General features: G+C 48.7%; 1 protein-coding gene across 1 annotated transcript; it reads right to left on the reverse strand.

Annotated features, from left to right (window-relative positions):
* Nucleotides 1-640: 640 nt before the first annotated feature.
* PLAUR (plasminogen activator, urokinase receptor) lies at nucleotides 641-14,350 on the reverse strand. The gene is made up of 7 exons (XM_016147706.2): nucleotides 14,150-14,350; nucleotides 12,294-12,404; nucleotides 11,060-11,203; nucleotides 5,730-5,882; nucleotides 5,019-5,153; nucleotides 3,699-3,845; nucleotides 641-2,854 (listed from the first exon to the last, which is right to left on the reverse strand). Exons 1-7 carry the CDS (start codon nucleotides 14,205-14,207, stop codon nucleotides 2,601-2,603), a joined length of 1,002 nt encoding a protein of 333 aa, XP_016003192.1. The 5' UTR covers nucleotides 14,208-14,350; the 3' UTR covers nucleotides 641-2,600.
* Between the last annotated feature and the right edge of the window lie 10,807 nt (nucleotides 14,351-25,157).

Genomic DNA, 25,157 nt, shown 5'->3' on the forward strand with positions numbered 1-25,157 from the left:
GAGGCCCGGAGACCTAGCTCTTGCCTGGATTCTAAACTTTCAATAACGTCATCGTTTTTGCTTAAGTCAGCTTGAATAGATTTTACTTCTCGCAACCAAGATCTCTGAACAAAAACTTGGGAGCTGTTAACAATGAGGTCCTGATTACAAACTCTGGTGTAGAACATTGTGAGAAATTTATCCTAGCCTCAATATCTGCCGTAGGGCATCATGGGAAATGTGGTCCTAGCCTCCAATCTCAGCTGCAGGGCACCATGGTGGATGTAATTCTAGCCTCCAAATTCTGCCGTAGGGCATCATAGCAAAGGTGAAACTATCCTCGATTTTAATTATGGAGAATCTCAGAAAATGTCATTTGGGCCTCATCAGTGCTATAGAGCATCATGGAAAATAGAGTCCTAGCCCAGTCTTTGCTGTAAGATACCATAGAAGATGTAGTCTTTCCTTCCTTTCTTCCCTCCTTTTCTTCATCACCTGCCATGTCCCAGGTACTATTCTAGGCACTGGAAAGAGAGTTCAGAGCAAATAAAAGGACTTGCCCTTTACAGAGATTTGAGTGGGGAGAGTAAGTAAACAAACAAACAAACAAATGATTGTTGCAGTTAACCACCTCAGCATAACAAAATAACCCAAAATCAAATCAAGGGGCACAAAACCACAACCTTTTTATTTTTTGGCTCTGGGGGTCAGGAATTTCAGTAAGGCACAGCAGAATCAGTGTGGATCTGCCTCCACAATTGACCAGGGCCAAAATGGGCTGGCCTGAACAGCTGGAGATGGATGGGATGGTTCATGGGGGCCGTATGTCTGAAACCTTGGTGCTGGCTATTGAATGGTGATGTGGGTTGAATTGTGTCACCTCAAAATATATGTTGAAGTCCTCACCCTCAGGATCTATGAATGTAACCTTATTTGGATATAGGGTCTTTGCAGATGGGATTAAGTTAAGGTGAGGTCAGACTGGATTAGGGAGGACCCGTAAATCCATGGCTGGTGTCTTTATAAAGAGAGGGAGAAAGAGAGACTTGGAGATGCACAGCTACATTCACAGAGAAGGCGGCCGTGTGACTGATGACAGAGGCAGAGATTGGAGTGACGCAGCTGTAAACCAAGGAACACCAATTGTCAGCCACCCCCGGAAGCTACGAAGCAGCCAAGAAGGATTTTTCCCCAGAGATTTTAGAGGGGGTATGAACCTTGATTTTGGACTTCTGGCATCCAAAACTGAGAAAATAAATTTCTGTTGTTTGCGGCCACCTAGCCTGTCAGTGGGTAGTATCATTACAGCAGCTGAGTTTCCTGTTCTTCCACAACTGACGTATGCTGGGGTCACAATGTCGCAGGGAGCTCCTCACCCACCCGCCTGGAGCCTGGGCTGAGATGGCTGTAACACCTGCGGCTCTCTTTCCATATGGCATCCATGCATAAGTAGATTGGGTGTCCTCAATGCATGGCAGTGTCAGTGCAGGAGGATTTTTACATGGCAGCTGGCTTCTCCAGAACCAGACAGTTCCTGAAGGCCTAGGCTCAGAACATGGCATGGCATTCACATGCTACCATGTTCTCTTGATCAAAGCAGTCATTGAGCCTTCCGTGTTTAAAAGGTGGAGACACAGACCTCAGCTCTTTAAGCCATCACAATGACAGCTGGTGATATGTAATTTGAAGAGATCCTAAAAAGAAGCCCTATCCTTCACCTACCCCCATGGAAGATGTCTTATCTTTTTCTTCGTTTGCCATAGGGCCCCATGGGGATTGTAATTTTGTTTCTATGGGTTTGCCTCAGTGAATCATGGGAAACACGAATTCTTCAATACTGTGCTCCAAGAGTGCCATTGAAATGGTAGTTCTGCTTTTTTCCCTCAATCATTCTGAGGGTATCCTAGGAAATATAGCCCAGCCTTTATCTCCTACGCCCAGAGTATCAGGGGCAATGTCATCCTGTCCTTATTTCTCAGTGCAGTGTGTCATGGGTGTTCCTGCCTCAGAGCCCTCAAGTCAAGAAATGCTGGCATATCTCCTTAGAACAACAAAGTATTCTTGACCTTTGTTGTCTGGGAGACGACACTGGAAAGTTAGTGCTTGGGTAGGTGAGTTAGAAGGTTGCATTTGGATCCCAGAAATAGAATTGCGGGTGGTTTAGGGTAGAAGTCCACATGAGACTGTTTCTAAGGTGAGGGCCTCAGATGGCTGGGTCTTACCAAGTGGCCCCTAATTCCAGGAGCCTGAGGAAGGATGCTCCCCATTCAACCTCTCAAAGACAGATGCTACAAAGAAGGGCAGATCTGGCCTTGTTCACTGGTACAAAAATCTTTAGATAAGTATAAAATATTAAATAAAACAAATATTAATTAATAACAACTCTAGCGGTAACAATATTAATAATAACAAGAGCGCTCCTGCTGGCCCGCAGCCTTTCTCCAGCTTTTCTCCTCAGGTTCTCATAATTCTGCGAGAAAGGTATTTTCACAGCTAGGAAAACTGAGGCCCAGAGAAGATAGCACACTGGCCTGAAGTCACACAGCAAGACTGCAGGGCTGGGAGCTGAGGAAGGGCAAAGGGGTCTCCTGGATCCAGCCAGGGCAAGGAGAATGTGGGGTTCAGTTCCAGAGGAGAGTGCCTCCCCACAGTCTGGCAGTCATAAGTAGAGTGATGGTTAAGCTGAGGTAGGCAGGGCAGGTCGGAGGGGCACCCCCCCTGCGAGGCTGGATATCCAGGTTTGGGTGATTACAGCCATTTCCAGAGCAGCATGAGACACTGAGATGGGTCAAGCTGAAGTCTTCAGCCACGTGGAGGCTTCGGCACCATGAGGGCGTGGCACAGCCCCTTACTGTGTAGCTTGCGTTCTCCACCTCTGAGGAGAGAAAAGATTGTGTGAGCCACCTAACTCTGGGGCCTGAGCTTCTCACTGGGTGACGTGCCACATGGTGGTAGATGCCACCCGGAGAAAGCAAAAGTTCTAAGTGTGGTCCAGGGGAGCTGTGAAGTCAAAATCATTCTCATAATAATGCTAAAACTCCATTTGGCTTTTTTGCTTTTGTATGTGTACAATAGGGTTTTCCAGAAACACCAAGACATGCGATATTGCCCCAGACTGAACGCAGAAGCAGAAATGAGGATCCAGCTGTCTTCTATTAAGCCAGACATTAAAGAGATTTGCAAAACTGTAGAAAAATGCCAGTCTTTCTCATTAAATGTTTTCATTTTGGAAAACATAGTCATTTTTTTCATAAAGATATGTTCACATGTAATGAGTTTTTGTTATTTTAAAATGAATAACTACATCTTATACAAATTTCTCAGTTTTAATTTCTAACGCAGTAAATACCTATAGATATAGCTGACATAAATGATGACTTTTAAGAGTGTGAAGGAATCTTGAGACCAAAAATTTTGAGAGCCACTGGAACAAATACCTTTCCAGGTCAAAGGATAGAAGCTCTGTGATGTCCACAGGAAGCTCCACCCACCTACAGGAAGTCCCACCCCCTAACAAGTCCGCAATTCTATGGCCGAAATATCCATTTCCTAATGGACAAATCCTAATTCCTTACTACGATTTACACTCCTCTGAAGGAAGTCCTATCTTTTTCAAAAGAAGATTCACTCCAATTAAGTTCAGCTAAACTAGAAGTCAACGTCTTGAAGACACCCATTAAGTGTCAAGTGTCCCCTTTGGGGCTACCAAAGGGCCTCACCAGTAGTGCCTGTGGCTTCCAGACACTGATTCATAGGGCCTCGGCAGGCGATGAGAGAGGTCTCTTCAGAAGAGCACCCGTGGGTGCTGTTGCCCTCGCAGCTGTAACACTGCAGGCCATTCGGCGGTAGGTTTTGAAGCTCCAGGACTTGGGAGAAGACAAGTGACACAGAGAAACAGGAAATTAGTACAGGGTGCAGATGCGGGGAGGGGTGTCTTCCTTTCTGGCATCGATTCCCAAATCTCAACCTGAGAGGTCATGGAGCCCCCTTGTGGTCACACTTTGGAATGGCACTCTCTTTTGCGGGGTGGGGGTTCTCAAGGGCCTGTGAGAGAAATCCCAATGCCCAGCTTCCCATGCACCCCACTCTGACCAGACACTGAGTAAGCGGCTGCATAAGACGAGCAGTTCCTGCCCTCTCAGAACTTAAAATTTAGAGCGACGCTGTCCCATATAGTATAACCACTAGCCACACACATGTGATCGCATCTACACTGAAATTAACACTAAATAAAATTCAAAATTCAGTTCATATTTCAAGTACTTCATAGCCTTTTGTGGTAGTGGCAATCATATTGCACAGTAAGGATATAGAACATTTCATCACTGCAGAAAGTTCTGTTGGACGTACGGTTTATAGAGACAGAATAATAACACGAAGGATCTAGAGAATATTGAAGGGGAGGAACAGAGAAAGCTTCACGGAGGACCATACTTTAAAGTTGAGACCTAAAGAATGCGAAGTAGCCAGCCAAGTGAACTCTTGGGACAGATGTGTTCCTAGTGGAGGGTACTGCACGTGCAAAGGTCCTGAGGCAGTGCGGCATTTGGCAGTTGCAGAAACTAAATGAAGACATTACATATAGGGCATAGGATAGCCTCTGGGTCTTATTCTAAGAGCAAGGGGAAGTCATTAAGGTGCTTGAGGAAGAATACACAATCCAATTTATATTTTTAAAAAATCTCCTTTGCTGCTCTGTTGACCATTGGCTGTAGGATAGCAGGATTGGAAGCAGGGGGACCAGAGAGGAGGTTATTGCAACTATCTAAGAGAGAGGTCATGGTGGTTTGGGCCACCAGGGTGATGAGCAACAGAAAGATATGAGAGGATATAGGAAGCATCAAATGTGGTGAAGGTTCAATAGCCTCATTGAATTCCCACAAAATCTTGCTTTGAGGAAGGGCTTTCTATGTCCATCTTTCAGAGGAGGAAGCAGAGACCCAGAGAGGAGGGGTTTGCCTGCAAGCGGCAGTGTGCCTGAGTGCACCTCCCCACTTTGATCCCAGACCTCAGGCCTCACACGATCCCCCACCCCTTACCTGGGCCGCTGTTGCATCTGGTGGAGTTGCAGCACTGCAGGAAGTGGAAGGTATGGTTGTTGTGGAAGCCAGTGGGGCCTGGGCAGCCAGGAAGGTTGCCACAGCCACGGGTATAGCGCTCATCCTCCAGACTCCCTGTGGGGGGCAGAGGAGAGAGGTCAGATTGTTGATGATGGGCTGAGACTGGATTCGCCCACCATAGCAATCATCTGTCCATTCTCTGCTTCACTCCCTCATTATAGAATCCTCATTTTCTTTGGGGCAGCCATATATCTAGACAAAAGATACATTTTCTAGTCTCTGTGGGTTTAGTCATGTGGCTAAGTTCTGGGCAATATGACAGAAGTAGAAAGGTTTTATGGGACTTCCAGAAAGAAGAACCCTTATAAAAGGAGAGGTGCCCCTTTTTTGCCTCTTCTTTCCACCTTCAGCCTTCTTGGAACTTGGGCATGAGGCCTGGAACTCTGGCAGCCATCTTGGACTATGAGGCACTCTTGAGAATGGAAGCAATATATAAGGAATGAGAAGGCATCTGGGTTCCTGGTGACTGGAACTATCCTAGTGGCCCTGGACTTTCTACCACTGGACTTTTTGTGTGTGAGAGAAATAACTTTCTACCTTTTTAAACACGTTTTATTTGGGGGTCATTGTTTAGTGTGGCCTTAGGAGGAGCAAACAGGGAGGAGAAGTTCCTGGCAGGTTGGGACTCACCTTCCAGGCTCCGGTGGGTCACCACCTCCAGGCACTGTTCTCTGGGCCTGCGGCATCGCAGGCTTTGGTCTCGGCCCCTCTCACAGCTCAGGTCTGATGAGGAGCAGGAAGCACATTCAAGGTAACGGCTTCGGGGAAAGGTGCGGACTCGGCCTGTTCGGGGTGGGGCAGGAGGGTGAGACTCCATGGGGAGAGTGCTGGAGATCCAGCTCCCTTGAGGATTCGCCTCAGCATCGGTTCCTCCTTGTCCCACCCTTCAGCTGATCACCAGGCCCTGGCCATTCTGAATCTTTCTAGAATCCACTCCCTCCTTTCCAGCCCATGACCACATCCGGCTGAGACCTTCAACACCAGCTTCCTCCCTGGCCTCCATGTTTCCATTCTTGCCACCCTACTCCAACCCCAGTGCGTCCTCACATGGCCCTGTTAGGATGATTTTAATACTCAAATCTGACCCTGCCTCCTCTCTACTAAAAACCCCTCCATGGCTCTGCAGAGCCCTCAGAATAAAACCTAAGATTCTCAGTGTGGCATTTAAGTCCCATCGAAGACTGGCCGCCTCTTCTGTTTCATCTCCCTCCACCAGTTCCTCAGACTCTCCTCCACATGACTTCCCACAGTACCTAAATATACATGCTGACTGATATCCAGCCTTGGCATCTGCTATTCCCTTGCTCTCTACTTTCCTATCTCCTACTCATCCTTTAGGTACCATCTTCTTTAATTCACCTCCCCCAAGAAGCTCTCCCTGACCTCCCAGGTTGGATCAGGTGCCCCTCTGTGCTCCCTAATCCCAGCCCTGCCCATTCTGAGTCATCCCTGTTTGGTGACAGGTTTGTTTCCCTCAGCGGACTCTTTTCCCCAGGAGAGTAGGGCCAAGGGTGTCTTGGTCACTACTGTATCCCAGCATCACTCAGCAGAAGGTTCGAGCCAAAGAAGACATTAAATAAATATTTACTAAATGAATGAACGAAGGAATCAATGAATGAATGAATAATTACTTAAAGCCTTTGTAGTGTTCCCTGTGGGGTGCATCCCCAAGATGGCCCCATGGTCTCTGCTTTCTGGTATTAACGTCTTTGTGTAGGAAGGAAGAATAGAGCTGACCTGTGTAACCAGTAAGATACGGTGGAAATGATGGTATGTGACTTCTCTTCTAGATCGTAAAAGACACCGCAACATTTGCCCACCTCTCTCTCGGAGCACCTGTTCTCAGGGAAGCCAGCTGCCATGTTGTAAGGATATTCAAGCAGCCCCATGGCAAGGTACTGAGGCCTCTGCCGAAGCCATAGGTGCCGGTCAGCCATGTGACTGAAGCTATCTTGGGAGCCTTCAGATGAATGTAGCCCAGCTGTGATCTTGATGACAACCACATGGAAGACCCAGAACCTTCTAGCTAAGCCACTCCCAGATTTTTGCTCGACCTTCAGTAACTGTGAAATAATACATGCATATTTTTGTTTTAAATTTGGGAGCGATCTGTAATATAGCATAATCGATACACTACCCAATTATGTCAAGGACAAAAGCCTCACTTGATTGATCTGTGATAACTTTGCCTCTCACAAGGACCTTCCAGTTCAGGCCAAGTGGATGAATTACTCTTCCCTGGATTCACCAGTCATTCCTCTGCCCAGGCCTTGGCTCACACAATCCCCACGTCTGGCATGCCTTTCCTTCCTGACCCCAGATATCCAGGTCGAGTGTGGGCCAAGTCTTAAGAACTGAGAGGGCTGTCTCAGCCAAGGCTTTCAACTGGCGGGCCATTAGCTGTAATTAGGTGAATCAATTATATCAAAGGCCAAATCTCTACCCCCACCTAGAGAAAAATAACTAAAAAGCCAACAACCCACGTCTTCTCACATGAACTTCCACGAAAATGAAAACACAAATTGCCATCATTGCCAAAATAGCTGTCTCATATCATCCATGGGTCTCCTTTGGGAACTCTTCTTCTTATGTCACTCTTCTAAATGTGGGTGATTCTCGGGGTTCTGTCTTAGGCCCTTTTCATTTCTCACAGTACATGCTCTCTCCCATGGGGATGTTACCTAGTGACATGGCTTCATTTATACCTACGTGCTGGGAACTCATAACTCTCTCTCCAGGCAAGACCTCTCTTTGAGCTCCACACTTATACACTCAGCTGCCTCCCAGAGGCCCCTGGCTATCCCTCAAACACCTGAACCTCTACATGCCCCAAAAGTAACTCTCCATCTTCTCCCCAGACTTTCTCCTTCTTCTAAATTCCAAATCTCTGAGGCATTCCCATCCAAGTCCCGAGGTAGAAATCTGGGAGACCCTGTGATTCTCCATATCAAGGCATAAATTTGGATACTTCTACTCCCTGTCTTCTGGTTCTTTTATCCTTTTTCTCTGCCATTTCTGATTTCTATTAAGCATTATGTTCCTAATTTCAGTCAATGTTCTATATTTCATGTTTGACTCTTTTAAAGAATGGATACCAGATTTCTGCTAAAATGCACCCTTTCTTCTATTTTCTTAAATATATTGATCATGGCTATTTTAAAGTTCCATGTCTAATAAATCCAGTCTCTGAATCATTATGAGTCTGTTTCTATCGTTGGACTTATCTCCTGCTTTCCAGTTGATTGGTCCTTTTAATTTTCTTCGAGTTACCTTGTAAGTCTTGATTAGATGACAGACATTATAGATGAAAATTCGTGAAGGCTCTAAATGATGTTACCTTCTTACAAAGAGGGTTAGTTTTTCTTCTGGGCAAAGACTGGAAGTAGGCATTTTGAGAACTGGTCTAGTTCAGCTTTGCCCTTACTCCTGTGTGGTCTCAGGGGAGCGCCTGAGCTGATTGCCAATGCCTGTCTTGCCAACTTGGCAACTTTGGTCTCACCAGCATCCTGTCCCTGCTGGAAACCTTGCTCAGTTCTGTAGCTTCCCAGATACTATTTTCTGCTGAGTCTCTTGGAGTCTCACCCTATACATGTATAGCTTGCCAATAACTTGAAGAAAGTAATTTGCAGATCTGGGGACTCCCTTTTCTGTGGTTCCATGCCTTCCAGGATTTTACCTCTCGTTTTCCAGACACTCTGGCAACCTTAGACTCCAACCTCTTGGTCTAGCGACAATGTCTTTCTGTTTGGGTTCTATTTCCTCTCCACAGCAGCAAATTGGAAAGTACACTCAAGAAAAACTCCAGCTTGTCTGTGGAATTCAATTCCTGTGCTTCCCTTATTTCAAGAACTACAGCACCTCAAGTTCCTCTCTTCAACTGACTTCAAATAACCATTTATAATCTGTCCAGCTTTACAAGCTGCCATTGGCGGAAGGTTACGGCGACTCCATCATGATCAGAACTGCAAACCAACCGTCATGTCTAATCCATCACTGAGTTTTGCTCATATGCCTGGTAAATAGTTCTTAAACTCATCCACTTCTTTCCCTCTACATGGCTGACACTCTAATCTGGCCTCTTTCTTCTTCATCTGGATAACCTCACCCACCTCCAAGTTGTTCTCCCTTCTTCTACCTTCCCTTAATCACTGCTTCCCTCCAATCGCTTCTCCACTCTAGGGTCAGAATAATATATTTAAAAAAATACAAGTCTGATCATATTCATCCCTCAAGATCCAGCTTAGCTGTTATTTCCTATAGGAAACTTTCCCTGTCCTGAGTCAAGCGTCTCCTCAAGGGTCCCACAGCCCCTGTTCTTCACTCGTCTCAGCCCTGATCACTCTGGCCTCTGTTTCTCCCGTCTCATCCCTGACAGTCCTGGACTGTGCTTCTCCATAACAGCACTGACCTCCCTGGTCTCTGTTTCTCCTGTTATGGTTCTGACCCCTCTGCCTGTGCTTCCCCCATCCCAGCTCTGAGTAATCTGGGAAGTCATTATATGATGACAGGTCTCCCTCCATCGGACTGTGAGCCCCATGGGGGCAAGGCCCAAGGCTGTCTCGGCCACTGCTGTATCCCAGTATCACATAAATTCAAGATATGGTTTAACCAAATATTCTACAAGTAGGGTAAGATGGCATTAGAAATGGGGCTGACAGAGGTACATAGGTTATTAAATTACTGAATTGACAGCTGCTGCCCAAGCTCCCTTAGAATCCTTGTGTTCCCAAGATCCATCAGCTCTTTAACTCTTCAGAGGTAACACCAGACTCAGCAGGGGGCCTCCGGACGTCTGTTCTGATTGATCAATCCCTTCTGCACTGACCAATATTATTAAATATTATCTCTTATTAGAAGCATTACTTAGACACAATTATTAGTGCTTTCCTTAAGCACATCTAACCAAGAGAGGAAGCCGGCATCCTCTCTCTTGTCACTTCCTTAAAAATGAACATCTGATTCAGTTTCCACCAACAGATACATGTTTGAAGTCAGGATGGATGAAGAACAAGGGGAAAAAAGTGCAAACACAGGCTCTTACTGACGGTATTGTGACTGGACTATCCTTAACCAATTTCCTTTCTCACCAGGGCCTGAAAGAGGAACCTCTGCCTGACCATGCAACATGGATCCATTCCTTCCCCACCCTTCTTCTCCTGTGGGAACTTGGGGAACTGAAGGCGTTCTAAGTCTTTGTATTAAATTAACTAGAGCCTAAAACCATGAACCTCAACATAAGGGCTTATGGACGTTTCTTCATATTCTTTTCCACTGCCCAAGTCAAGGACCATCTATTCTAGGGAAATTTCTGAGCCCTTTGCAGCTTGTGACTCCTTCCTCTTGACTTCCCTTAAGAATTTTGAGACTCTGGTATCACTGGTCTTTGTATCTCATACTATCTATTGCTTCGACCATCACTTGTCCCATGGGAAAAAATTAGATGGCAAAACATCAGTAAGATACCTCATTTACCTCCTGAGTAGGTGTATGCGTGTGTGGTTTCTTAAGGGCAGGAGTTGCATCTTATACATAACGATCATAAAAACAATCATAAAAACAAACATATGGGATAGGATAGAGTTAGGGTGAAGATAAGTTTGTAATTGGGGGTGGGACTGGGGACGGTTTGAGGTGAGATTTGGGATAGTTTGGGGGTGGGATTTGGGATAGTTTGAGTTGATTTGCGGATGGGATTAGAGATATGTTTGGAATAAGGATGGGTTGGAGTTGGAGGGTGTTGGGGGTAAAATGAATTTGGGATGGGAGTGGAAGTGAGGTTGAGTTGGGTTTGGAAATGGGGTTGGGCTGGAGACGTGTGTGGGATAAAGAAGGGTTTGAGTTGGGGTTGGTCCTGGGGTAAGGTGTGGAGTTGGGGTCAGGGCGGTATAAGATCGGGATGACAATGAGGTTGAGTTGGGGAAGATTTTGGGGTTGGGCGTGGCAATGGCTGCCCTACTCACCAGGGCTGGGCCGGTTACACAAGTCTGACCCACACACGGCCTCTGTCAGGGTGATGATCTGCATGCCCAGTCGATAGCTCATGGTTCTATTGGTCTTCTCTTGGTGCGCACAGCCTCTTTCCACCACCTCCAGCTCTCCGCTCCCTGCGAAAGATGTATATTTGTCACCCCAGAGGTTCCCCTGGGCCTAACCAGCCTCTAACACTCCTGGTCTTAAGGTCACCTACTCCCAGGGCTGATCCCTGCCAGGCTACTACTCTTGTTTGGGTCCAACTCTGTCTTTTCTAGAGTTATCTTCCTTTCACCGGGGAGCCTGCTCTTTCTCAGTGACAGCACTGTCACTGAGCCCTTCTAGGTCCATTTACATTTCCCTCCCAGTTTAGTGATCTTAGCAGGGAAATGCCTCTATTAGAAAATTTAAAAGAAAATGCTTCCAGCTTGCTCAAAAATATAAGCCAATAATATAATAAACACTGCATATTCATCACCTAACTTCATAAAATATTAGCATTTTGCTATATTTGTTTCATATATTTTTTAAAATAAACTAAAAGATACAATGAAAGCCCCCTGGTCACCCCCCATCACATTCCCCTATGCCCCGTCCAAAGGCTACCAGTGTAGGTAATTCTCACACTTTGTATGCATAACAACATATACTATTGTTTTACACATTTTACACTTAATGTTAAAAGGTATCACACTCTGCAACATGCTTTTTTCAGTCAACCTTATGTTTTTGAGATGTACCCACATTAATACCTGAAGCTCCGGTTCATTTAAACTGCTGTGTAGTATTCCATTATGTAATTATACTACAATTTTCTCCTCTGCTGCCAAGTGACTTTAGGGTGTTTCCAATTTTCCATATCACAAACATTACTGCTAAAAACATTCTTATACATGCGTCCCTGGGCACACATGGTCAAGGTTCTTTGGTGTTTCTGTATTCCTAGGAATTCCACTGCTAGCCATAGGGTATTATTCTAATCTTCATCTCTACTAGATATTGTCAAATAGCTCTGTGGGGTGGATGCGCCAACTGACCCCCTAAAAGCAGGGTCCGCAGCTCCACATCCTCATGGACCCCAGTATTGTCAGATTTTTTACATGTTTGTCAATCTGGTGTGTGTGAAACAGGGGATCCTTGTCTTTTTCACTTGCATTTCCCTCACAGCTGATGAGGTTTCTTGGTCACTTGCATTCCCTGTCGCACTGGAGTGGAAGAACTCACCTTCCCATATGTGCAGGACTGTGGTCCTGCAGAGCTCCTGGCCAAGGTCACACTCTTTCACCTGGCAATTCTCATTCCTCTCACACAGCATGCACCGCAGGCCCCAGGTAGCTGAGGGGAGAAGGAGAGGACAGGAGAGGTTATTACAGCTATGCGCCAGGATCCCCTCTCGACCCTTCACATCCCAATACCAGGACCAAGTCCCCAGGCCCTGTGCACCTTAGGTTCACTCTCCACGTTCTGCCAACCTCTGGGTTCCAGTGCTGGGTTGGAGGTCCAGCTAGCTGCACTTCTAGTCTATCTCTAGCCCCATGCGCTACCACCGCCCCTCTACCAAAAGGTACTATCTCTGCCTACAAGTCCTTCCCTAAAGTCCTGCTTGCGCTCCTTTCCTTTGAAATCTGTCCGCGGAGCCTATGCTGAAAGTCCTATCCTCATCCTCTCTGTCGATTGGACCATGTATCCCTGCTCCCATTTAAGTCTCTTCCCCGCCCTGCAGCCCCTCCGCCTATTCTGCCTCGCCAGCTCTCCGAGGCTCCCCTACTTCCATCCTCACCCAACTCCGGCCATCTTTACGTTCGACCCCCAGTTCCCTCTGCCCCTACTAGTTATTTCTCAACTAACGTCCCCAGGTTTTATGCCCCTCCATAGCCTCTCCTCCACGTCCTCTCCCAGCCCATCAGTCCATTCAGAAATTCGAAGCCCGCCCGTCATCCCGCTGGAGATACTATAAGCACTTACTGTTGCCTTCCGGAGGTTCGCTCTCGGTCCACGAGCTCCTCTCGAGGTTCTAGCCCCGCCCACTAATCGCTCCTCGAGTTTCTCTCCACGACTTCTAGCTCCGCCCCGAGGTCCTAACCCCACCCACTAGCTCCAGAGGTTTTAGCCCCGCCCTCTGGTTCCTTCCCAAGGTCCTAACCCCACCCACTAGCTCCTCTGCAAGGCTGCTGCTGCGCCCGCTAGCCAGGCTCCCAGGCCTATTCCCGCCCACCAGGCCTCTCCTGTGGTTCTCTTCACCAACCCAAATTCGGAATCGTCCAGTCATTACTTAGTCTCGGGCTCCAACGGTTGGGGGTACTTTCCGGGTTATTCATTGCCGAAATACTCCCCAACCTCAACCTCTCCACTCCTTCCCAACTCCCCTCCCCCCCGTCCCCCCCCGCCCCCCCTCCCCGCACCTATCCCTGCCCTGACTCAGTTCCTTCTCAATTTCCTCCTTATTTTGTCAGCCTTTCCCCCTACATTTTCCGGGGGAAGGAGGCGAAGCTAAAGGATAGTGAAAGGGAAAGATCCTCGAGGCGGGACTCCAGCCCCTGGCTCTGCGACCCTCAGCCTAACTCCCTTCACACCTTGTGTAAAATGAGGCGCTGCCCTGTCTTTCAGGGGCTGTGGGGGATCCTGCTGAGTGGAGAGCGCAGTGGGATGCCCCTGCAGGAGTCAGAATCCCACTTATTCAAGGCCTGGCTGTGTGACCTCAGACCAGTTACTTAACCTCTCTGTTCCTCAGTTTCCTTTTCTGTGAAACAGGGCGTAATAGTTCTGCCCGCCCAGTTCTAAACTGCAAGGAAGGAGCTTAGAAGAGGTTCTGGAATAAAGACCGCACCCGCTAAACGGTAGCTGTTGTTAAAGGCCTTTGCTCAACTTATATTTCCTGAGTATCTACCGTGTGCCTGTGGTACTGTGATGTGGGGGACTGCAGACAGCAGCACAATTATTATCTGAGTGGGGGGACTGGGGACTGAGTCCCCCTCATCCTTCAACTCGTCAGACTCCCCAAGACGCCCTCTTCTCCCGTCTTCTCCCTTCCCCACCATCAGACTCCGTTCCCAGCGCAGGCGTTGGGGACCCGGCCCTACCTGGAATGCAGGTGTGAACCAGGAGCAGCAGCAGCGGCAGCAGCGGCGGGACGCCCATATCCAGCAGCGGCTCCTGTCCGCGGCCTCCCTGCACCTCTGAGTCCGGCCCCGGGAAGGAGACAGTTTTGAGGCCCCAGGGGCTCCTCCCAGAGGGTTTGCGAAAGAGCGAGTCAGCCCCAGATGCGTGGGCACCCCATCTCCTCCCCCACGTCCACTCCCCCTCCAAACTTCCTTTACCAGGGCGCGGCCAGCCTGTAGTGGGGGGGGTGGGGCGGGGGGCTGGCTCTGCTCTGACTCACGTGGCCATGGTCACAGCTCTGTCCCTAGAGTTCCAGGGCGCAAATTGCAGTTCTACCTCTTCCTGCTGTGGGATCTTGGGTGAGGGAACCTCGCCCCTCCGGATTAAAACTTGTCCCGATGGGAAATTTGTGGCTGATTATTAGATAATATAGGTTTGTTGTTAGTTTTGTTCAGGATAATGAATGGTATTGTGGTTATATGGGAAAAAATGTCTTTATCATGTAGAGATGAACGCTGAACTATTTGGGGATGAAATAATATAATGTCTCTAATTCACCTTTAAACATTTCAGCCAAAAAATAGATCCTGGTTTTGTGGTTATGTGAGAAAATTGTTCTTGTTTTTTACAGCTCACTGAAATATTTAGAGGTGAATGTCATCGATGTCTGCATTTACTTTAATATACTTTAGGAAAAAAGAAAGACAACATAGCAAAATATTTGTATCAATGAGATCCAGGTAACACATGCATTTCTCTTTCCTATTCTGTGTTTGTAAAGATTCATAATAATTTTTTTTTAAAGTAAAATAAAATGCAAAAGGTAGTCTTTCCATCCCAGGATGCTTCTGACCAATCAGAGCAATTTAATACAGGTGAAATGCCTAAACAGGGACTGGTCCTCATGGAGAGGTCAACAAATTCCTTCAATGAATGCTGAGCACTGGTCCAGGAGCTGGGGACACAGCAGGAAACAAAGCAAAATCCCTGCCCTTGTGACAGTGGGGGTTAGATATCTGTTATCTAATCTATGCCTGTCAGGTAGTGACAAGTGAAATGGAGAAAAAACAAACCAGCTTGAAGGAGGTATGAGATGTAAGTGAGGCGTGGTCTGTTTAAGTGGAGTGATCCGGGAGGGCTTCCCTGAGTGGGTGGCGTTTGAGCAAAGACTGAATGTGGTGAGGAACAGTCAGGGAAGAGATCCAGGGAGAGGAAACAGCCAGTGCAAAAGCCCTGAGGCAGGAGCATGTTCGATGATCTAAGAATAGCAGAGAGGCAGAATCAGGAATAGTAAGAATTGTGGACAAAGAAACTACTGCTGCAGTAATGATGATACTATTGTGATTCTTACTCATTCATTTAAGCCTTGAGCTAATAATAATTTAAAGATGAGGTAAGAAAAGTCCCAAGGAAATCTCTTCTAAAAAGCAGTCCAGTCTAGTGCTTTAAGAGTGCTGGGGCTGGTGCTAGGCTGTGAGGGTTCAAATTCCAGCTGCTCACCAGCTGTGTGGCCTTGGGCAGGTTACTTAACCTCTCTGTGCCTCAAGCTTCTTATCTGGAATGTAGAGATAACAAGTGCCTCTCTCCCAAGGATGATGTCCTAGGGACATGAAAGAATGCACCCAAGGTGCTTGCCACGGCACCTGGCACATAGCTGGTGCTGGATAAGAAACTGTAACTGCTGTTAAAATTGTCCTTGCATCAAGCTCTAGACTCTGGCCCTAGTTTCCTTCCTGTGGGGTGGAAAGGGAGGTAGAGACACGTCATGAGTCTGAGGTCTGTCGTTGTCATGCTGGCCACTCCCTGGCTGGGTCACCCTATGCTAACAGATACCCTCGTTTTCAAGCCTCAGTTTCCTTATGTGGAAAATGGGGCCTCTCTTGGGGGTGGCACGAAGACTGAATGAGATCACAATGGGTGTGAGGCAGAGAAACAGAAAGTTGGGGTGTTGGACCAGAGGGCTTGGGATCCAGCTCAGCTATTTGCTTTTGGGTGACCCTCAGCAGATGGCTTAACTCTACTGATCCTCGCTTTTCCTAGCTGAAAAATGGATCAGGGGAGGGTGGGAGGCATCTGTCAGTGAAAGGAAAGCTCGGGTTTCAAGGTAACAAGGAGTCCTGCGGTCTGACACTTCCTGGCTGGATGACCTCACCACGCTGGGCTGCAATTTCTTTTATACAAAGAATGAGGAAATACCTTGGACCCCACTCATCCCCAACTCAGATGGCCCTGGCCTCCCAAAATCTCTGTTTGCCTCTCTTCTTCTGTGTCTGTCTCTGTCTTTTTCTATCTTTCTGTTTCATTCTTTGTCTTGGTCTCTCTCCATCCCTGTCTCTCTGTTTTTTGTCTCTCCATGCTTGTTTTTTTTTTTTTTTTTTTTTTGTCTCTCTGTTTCTTTCTGTTTCTCTGTCTCTGTCTCCCTCTGACTTATTCTCTCTGTCTTTCCCTCAAGTGACACATACCAGCGCGGTCCAGTGACGTGTTATGGGAGGGGGCAGGCAGGGGGCTAGGCCCGTGCACAGTCCCAGAAAAGCGGCAGGAATGCCAGCTCCTGCCTCCCCGTGACTCACGTGGGCCTCTCCCGCTCCTGCCTGCCCGCTGCTGAGTCCTGGGTGAGGCCCATGGGTTTCGGGGGCTTGCCGGGCTGAGGAAAGGAGAATCTCCTGCAGAGACAGAGAGGAAGAGGCAGGCAAGGAAGGAGACACAGTGAGAGAACTAGAGCTAAAGATGGGGGATGGGAGGCAAGAGAGAAGGGGAGGCCACAGACAGATTCAGGAATCAGAGAGGAAGAGAGAGATAGGAAAACAGCAAATAAGAGACATGGACAGAAACAGTGCGAAATAGAGGAACAAAGAGAGAGAAGGGGATAGGTGGGGGGAATGGGGAGGCAGAGGGAGGGAGGGAGAGAGACTGAGACAAAGCTTGACAGAGGGAGTTAGAATGACACCCAATTGCGTTCAAAGAGAGACAAGTAGAGACACAGAAATGGACACCGTGTGCGTGTGGGTGTGTACGTGCTTGTGAGTGCTGTCTGGGACCCCCTCGGCTTCTTGCCGCCTGCCTGAGGAAGTGACCGCCTATGGCCTGGGCTGACGCTGGGGGTGAGCTGCAGCCATTTCCTTCCCAGCTCCAGGAGGCCAAATCGGCGACATCGATGTGGCTTTCTCATCCTGGCCTGGTCACCTCCTAGATGCAGGGTCACCTCCTGGATGCGGGATGTCTCCTTTCAAGGCCTCGTCTTTCCCTGTGCAAAAATGGGACATATGGGGAGTCACCTGATGGGGGTGAAAGAGCTGGGAAACCCCTGGAGTCCACACCCCTCTTCCCCCATTTTCTAGGCAGAGAAACTGAGGCTCTTCCTGTCTCAATCTCGTTGAGCGCTTCTGCTAGGCCAGGTAGTGTTCTGAGTCCTTTATTACATAACTTAGTGAATCCTCACTGTATCCTATTTTACTGTTGAGGAAACCAAGGTTTAAACAGGTGGCCCCCGAAGATATCCAGGTCTTAACCCCTGGAACCCGTGAATGTTACCTTATATGAAAAAAAGGGTCTTTTGTAGATGTGATTAAGTAAAGGATCTTAAGATGGGGAAGTCATCCTGATGATCCGGGTGGGCCCTAAATGTAATCACAAGTGTCCTTACAGAGGGAGGCAGGTGGATGTCGGACTACAGACAGAAGTGGAGGAAAACAGGGAGGGAGAGAGAATAGGATTTGCTGCTGGCTTTGAAGAGGCAGAAAGGGATCAAGAATGAAGAAACATAAGGGGTGTGGTTCTAGAAGCTGAAAAAGCCCTAGTGTCTCCCAAGGGAGTGCCACCCTGCCAACACCTTGAGTTGGGCCCCTTAAGACTCATTTCAGATTTCTGACCTTCAGTGTTATAAGAGAATACATCTCTGTTGTTTCAAGGCACTAAATTTGTGATAATTTGTTACAGCAGCAACAGGAAACTAATACAAGTGGTTAAGTCGCTTGCCTAGGACGACTTTAAGTACAGAGTCAAGATTTGGACTCAAGCAGTCTGGCACTGTCACCCACACTCATAGCTACCAGGCTGAGGGGTGCTGTTCCTTGGGAAGGTGGGGCAAGCCCCAGGAGCTAGAAGTCCCCAGCTTCTTTCCATCCGGTTCTCCACCAGTTTTCTTGGCCACGCCTCTCTCTGGCTTCGTGGGGTTACAGTAACCTGAGGAGAAGAGGGGTTCCGGAGAAGAAAAAAGTTGCAGTTTGTAGAAAGAAAAAGTGTTGGTTTCCTGCCTCCAGCACTTTGCTGCTAAAGTTGTACCATCTCGCTGCCGGAGCAGAAACAATAATTGCAATTGAAAGGCTAATGTTGCTAGGGTATAAAAAGCTCCTGTTAGGGGTTAAATTCTGTGCCTCAGCCCAAGAAAGAAAAAGAGAGAGAGAGAGAGACAGAGAGAGAGAGAGACAGAGAGAGACAGAGAGAGACAGAGAGACAGAGACAGAGAGAAGTAAGGGAAGAAAAGGGAAGAAAGAAAAAAGGAGAGAAGGAAGGAAGGAAGGAAGAGAACAAAAGAAAGAAAGAAAGAAAGAAGAAAGAAAGAAAGAAAGAAAGAAGAAGAAAGAAAGAAAGAAAGAAAGAAGAAGAAGAGAGAGAGAGAGAGAAAGAAAGAAGAAGAAGGAAGAAAGAAAGAGAAAAAAAAAGTAGGATAAAGGAGGAAAGAAGTGTAGTGGATTCATGCCTTCTAGCTCTCAGAATGTGACCTTATTTGGAATAGGGTTGTTGCCGATGTCGATGTCGTTCTGATGTCGTTCCTTAAGATGGAGGTCGGTTGGTCGTAGTGGTGTAGGGTGAGCCCTAATCCACTGGCACTGGTGTCTTTATAAGAAGACAGCCATGTGAAGACAGAGACACAGAAGTCCATGCAGTGACGAAAGCAGAGATTGGAGCTACGCAGCTACAAGCCGAGGAGCACCTGAGATTGCCAGCAAGCCACTAGAAGCTGGAGAGGAAGGATTCCCTTACGCGGTTTCAGAGAGGGCACAGTTCTGCTGACATCTCGATTTCGAACTTCCAGTCTCTAGATTGCGAGACAATACATTTCTGTTGCTTTGAGCCACCCAGCTTGTGGTACTTTGTTGAGGCAACCCCGGGAAAACTCATACAGCTGCTATGAATCAATAGGAAAATTAGCAGAGGACAGAAGAGGAAGCACATTTGGCTCTTATAAAAATGGCACTAAAATACCATACGCAGTTAGCTTTTGCTGTGTTATGCCACCCCAACAGTTTGTGGCCGAAAACAACAAAACATGCCTCGAGATTCTGTGGCTTGGCTGGGCCCAGCTGGTCTAGGCTGGCTGGGCCTGGTTGGTCTTGGATGACCTCACTCTGAGGTCCTCAGCTGGGCTGGCTGGGATGCCCAGAGCCTCTCTCTCCAGATGCTTTTCCATCCCACAGGAGGCAAGCTCATTCACACAGCAGCAGAAGGGTTCCCGGCAGCAAGAAATTTAGAACAGAAGCTGCAAATTTTCCTGCATCTGAGGCTCAGAACGCATGCAACAGCACTTCTGCCAAACTCTAAAGCAAGTTCCGAGACTGGCTGGGTGCTGAGGAGGGGGAGACGGATCCCATCTCTTGATGAAAGTTGGTGCACAGAATTCGTGGCCACTGCCATTCTCCCACACCCTTTTCACCTACACATGGGCAAAAATAAAACAGTTTGATGATATGTGGAGTTGGCAAGTCTGTAGGGAAACAGACGGTTCCCTATACCGCTGGCGTCTCAATTGGTACCCCATGGAAGATCATTTTGCAATTGCTCTCAAAATCACAAATGTAGAAAAACCTTTTGACAGAGCAAAACCACTTACTGCTTGGGGGAACTTGGCACATATATGAAATGATAGGGCCACAGGTTCTTCATTGCAACATAGTCTGTAACACCAAGTGGTGGGAAAATATCTAACTGTACAAGAGGTATTTTTGCCCAACGGAAAAAAAGAAAGAGGGAAGTAGGTAATTCACCGTCAAGTAGAAAAACCCAAGGGCACAACAGTGCGTAGTGTACGCTGTGGTTTGCGCATCAGAGGGGAATCCACATGCCCGTATTTGCTTGTACGTGTATCAAACAACGTCTCTGAAGTCCCCTCACCTCTGGTTTCATGTGTTCGTATAGCTCATGGCCTGTCTACCCCGCCCGCGTTGCCAGCTAACCTTTCAGGAGACTGGATTTTTCCAGTTACGAAGCACCAGGACCCACTCCCTCCTCCCTGACCTCAGACTCCGGACTGGAGGACCTGCTCTGGCTTCTTCCTATTCCCCCTGGACCAAGGGGCTCTGGGTGCACCCGCAGGAGGTAGGCCTCTTCCCCAAGCTCCACCCTGCCACAGTACCTGGCCAGGAAAAGCCACCCCCAGGGTCCTTTAGGTTCAGCACTTCTAGAGCAAACCCCTTGACCGTGCTGCGCGCTGACTGAGGGCCCCATCCTGGAGTCTGGGAAGCCCGACAGGCCTGCGGAGTGACCTTGGACTGATCCTCCCTCTTGCTTGGGATCTCTCCACCGAGCCCAAGGGAGAGGCCCATCCCAGCCTTGCTGGGCCCGCTGCTAGATCATAAGGATGATACTCAGAACCTACAGTTTTCGGTGGTCTACATTCCTCAGCTCATTTAAGCCTCACTTAGATGTAGGTCCTCTTTGACAAATGAGGAAACTGAGGCTCAGGTGAGAGAAATGTCCTGTCCAGGACCACCCAGTTTGAAGTGGCAGAACCAGAACCGGAACCCAGGCCATGTGGCTCCGAAGTGCTCAGCCCCCTCTAGGTGGGGTCTGTTTTCCTCGAAGCCTGAGCACCATTAGTACGAATTCCCAGACACTGAAGCAGCTAGCTGCCCTTCCTCAAGCACTAAGTGTAGGTAGGCCCTGGGGTGTGCCCACTTAGTGGATGAACACATTGAGGCCGCAGACAGAGGAAGGGACAGCCCCACAGTGGTATCTCAAAGGAGGGGCAGGGGTGCTCAAAGATCATGAAGAGGTGACTCTGACGGGGACCAAGCTTCAGGGCTGAAAGGCCCGTCCTGGGGTGCCGGAGATCAACATTATTGTCACTGAGAATTTGTGCAAATCGGGGCTGCCTGTCAGAGGTAGGGAGGGGCAGGAGAGCAATGCAGGCTTCTTCCCACGGGGGGGGGGGGGGCTGCCTTCCCTCTTCCCTTTTGGTGAAGCCCAGTGGTCAAATCAGAGAGGTCTGGGTTCAAATCTTGGCTATGCCCTGTGCCACGTTCCTACTTTGTGGCCTTGATGGCTCTGAGCCTTAGTTTCCTTCTCCGTAAAATGGGGAAACTCAGGGTTGACTTCAACCGTACCAGCTATTAAAATATCGAGCTACCTCCAGATTTAGGTAATAAAAATCTGCCACGCAGGACCCCGAGCGCCCTCACTGTATATCTGGGTCCCCTTAGACACCCCATGTTCCAGCAACTGAAAGGGAAGATCCAGGTGAGTGGTGGCTACCAGGACAGGCAGAACTGATGGGCAAGTATTTTGGGTATGTCTCCTGGGGTATGACCAGGCGACCTATTAATAGTAGCATCACCAAGTAGCCTCAGGCTTGTCCCACAAGCCTCTCAGGACTCAGTTTCCCCATCTCTGAGCTCCCTAAGCACCTCTTCCCCCTACCCCCCCCCCCCCCCGCCACCGCCAATTGTCCCAGTGGGCCAGGATGTTGGGTGGGGCTGCTCCCTCCCCAGCCGATTTGCTCTCCCTCTTCCAGGGCTGCTAAGGACCTTGGATAAAAGGTCAAGGTGCTAGTGTCCTGCGTCCTGCGTCTTGCTCTCCAGCCTGGATCATGCCGGGGCTCCCCCCTGCTCTGGGCGATCCTGAGAGCGCTGGCCACCCCAGCAGGTAGGTGCAGTGTGTGGCATCCTTGGAGGGCGGGAGGGTCAGCCCACCATCACGGGGGTGCGGGGATCGGGCTTCAGAGTCAGCCCCAGGTCCTTCCGCCTTGACCCTGTCTCGCAGAGTCAGCTGAAGGGAGAGTTTGGGAGCTTGGTTTTGGAACTTGGCTGCCTAGTTTCAAGTCCTGGCTCTGCCATTTCTTAGCTGTGTGACCTTGGGCATTTAGAGGTTAAGCCACTTAACTTCTCTGTGCTTCAGTTTCCCCATCTGTGAAGTGGGACCCTGCCTCAGAGGGCTGTTGGGGGCATTCACTGAATCAATATGTTCTAGGAGCTTTTTAAGAGCTTAGAATAGCATTGGGCCATTAAGTAGGCCTGTCTGCAAGGGAGCTCTTGTTGGTGGAAGTAATTATTATTATTCCTTTACCTTGCCTGCCTATCTTCCTTTTGATTGTAATTTGCTACCACTGGCCCAGACTGGGAATTAAGCGGCCTGGAACCTAGCCAGGACCTCACTGTGTGATCTCAGGTGAGACTCCGAGTCCACCTGGCTTCAGTTTGCTCCCATCTAAAGGCAGGTAGGAGACGAGGTCAGCAGTTTTCAGGCTGTGCTTCTTCGAGCCTGGAGGCTTCTTGGAAGAGCCCCGGGACCTCTCTGGAGGTCAAGGAGAAGGCTGACTAGCCCTCGACACTGGGGTTGAAAAGAAGTCTAAAAAAAGAGGAGGAGGCTGACGGGACAGATGTAATTCTCCCCAGCCCAGCCTGAGAATGGAAATTCCATTTGTGTCTGCTCCCTTCTGGGCTCGTGAGGGAGGTGTGAGGAGAAAGAGTTCCGTGGTGAGAACCGGGGGAGGCGATGGAGTCTGCCGGAAGCTCGGGCTCGGAGATGCCAGCTCCCGCCTCGAACGCTGCTTCGCCCACCTGGAAGCCATTCGCACACCTCCAGGACAGTGTTTCCTGATCCTCTCCTGCGGCCTTCCCACCCCCAGCCCTTAGTCCTGTCTTTGAATCCTCTGTGTGCGAGTGCGTGTGAAAGTGAGTGTGAGAGTGAGTGTGTATGTTCTTTCGCCTCCCTTCTCAAATCGCAGGGTCCGATCGCCCCTCTCTCCCCACAGGGACCTCTAAGACGTGCCCAGCCTGCTCTCCCATGGGAAACTGCACAGAGCTAATGTGTCCTCTCACCCAGGGCTCCTGCTCATTCAGCCAGACGCAGCTGGGAGCTGGGCGGGGACCGGACAGGGCTAGGCAGGGATGACAGACGAAATGGATGGGCAGGGGGTGGAGGGGAGAGGCATGGGGTAGCCACCCTGGGCCTGGAGGTTCTAAGCTTTGCCTCTCAGCTCAGGTTGGTGGCCCTGGGTATGTGGCAGGGGTGTTCTCGATGCCAGCCGAGGTCCCATGTTGACCTCTGGGGATCACTGCAGAGAAGGTGGAGGTCTAGAGGGCTCAGGGGTGTCTAGTCTCCCCTCTCTCTCCAGAAATTGGGACTCTCCTCAAGAATGGGCCATGGTGGCCCCTCGGGAATGCCGAAGCATCTGTGTCCTGACCCGCGGCCCTCACTCGTCTGTGGGACAGCATGGCCTGTTGCGACACAATTGCAGCAGGGCTGCCTGACCAGGTTCATCACATGCCCAGGCAGGGTGTTGTGGGGGCTTGGCCTCGGCTCCCACCTCTGCCTGTCTAATGATCTGGAAAATGCATGTGAACTAAGTTTGCAGAGGGTGCATCCAGCACGAGGCACTCTATAGCTGTAGCTGGGCTCTTTGGGGGGTGGGGCAGAGAGAAGCCCCAGGCTCTTCTTCCTCTTGAGGAGGGGGCTCCCCTGAAGGCGAGCTAGCAGAACAAGAGTTGGTATGCGTGGCCAGTGAGATGCTTCAAAGGGCACGATTTCAGGGGGCGCTCATTCTCAGGGGCTGACTCTGCCCTTGGACGACCTTGAGAATGAGCGCCTCCTCGCTGGCCTCCCTCTAGACCTGGCCCCCTGCGTGCTGAGAAAGATGGCTTTTTGCACCTTGGTCATTTCTCCAAGGAAGGAATTGGCATTTGTCTGGTATAGCAGCAGGAGACCCGAGACAGCTCCACACTCGGGGCTCAGAGCCATCCTTGCAAACCGCTGGGGTGATGCTCCTTCTAAATTGTGCATCTCAACCAAATAAAACAGCCGGGTCCAAGCCAAGAGGTGAATGTGCTATTCAGAATATCAAATGTCCGTCATGATGAAAACTGCATTGAACAAACTCTTAGGAGTAAAGAAAGATCGAAGGGACTGCCTCGCAATGGCATTGTCTTTTGGTAGAGAAATGATAGCAGTACCGCGCAGTAGAAATGTAATGTGGGCCATACATGTAATGAGAGCCTTTCCAGTAGCCACATTAGAAATCACAATGAAACAGGTGAAATTAATTTTAATAATACATTTTATTTAAGGTAATGTACCTAAAATATAATTTCAACACATACATAATCAATGTAATACTTCTAGTGAGTTAGTTTACATTGTTTTATTCAAACTGAGCCTCTGAAATTCGGTGTATCTTACACTCACAGCACATGGCTAAAGGAACCAGCCACGTTTCGAGTGTCCACTTGTGGACAGTGGCCACTTAGCCAACACAGTTCATAGTTGCAGGTTTTTTTAGTTTGCTTTTCTGTATCTGCTGATGTTTCAATACAAGCACGCATTAAAATGTGTTGTGGCTTAGTTTTGACTCAGGAAAATTATGCTTGGACAGCTTCCTTTTAATGTTTCAGTTCTCTAAGAAAGCTCTGGAAATTAATCAGACGGTGGGGGACCAGGAAGCCACAGTCTCACTCTTTTGCGGAACATCACTATATCTTAAAACCTAAAATAACAGGATTGCTTTTAAATCTGTTTTAGAACTCATTGTCTATGAGGGAGGGCTTTCGTCTGCGTGGTCAGTGCTGTGTCTCCAAAAGAGGGCCTAGTACAGAGCAGGCGCTCAAGAACTGTTTGTAGAATGAATAAAAGAACACTTAGGCCCCAGCATGAAGGTTCCTTTAGGACAAACACCTTTGGCTTCATTCACTGTTCCTTGGAATAGGTCTTCAGGGGCGGGAAGTAGGTGACTGAGACCAGGCTGGCCCCACCTGGGAGGAAAATGCTCAGGACTATGGC

The sequence above is a fragment of the Rousettus aegyptiacus genome, unplaced genomic scaffold, assembly GCF_014176215.1.
Source record: "Rousettus aegyptiacus isolate mRouAeg1 unplaced genomic scaffold, mRouAeg1.p scaffold_m13_p_14, whole genome shotgun sequence".
Taxonomy (NCBI): domain Eukaryota; kingdom Metazoa; phylum Chordata; class Mammalia; order Chiroptera; family Pteropodidae; genus Rousettus; species Rousettus aegyptiacus.

Coding starts and splice junctions, on each gene's coding strand:
- PLAUR (XM_016147706.2), bottom strand. CDS start 14,207: ATGGGCGTCCCGCCGCTGCTGCCGCTGCTGCTGCTCCTGGTTCACACC. Junction 12,405..14,149: donor GGTTCACACCTGCATTCCAG/GTAGGGCCGGGT, acceptor TTCTCCCCTCAG/CTACCTGGGGCCTGCGGTGC. Junction 5,883..11,059: donor GTGTAACCGGCCCAGCCCTG/GTGAGTAGGGCA, acceptor CACCCCGAACAG/GCCGAGTCCGCACCTTTCCC.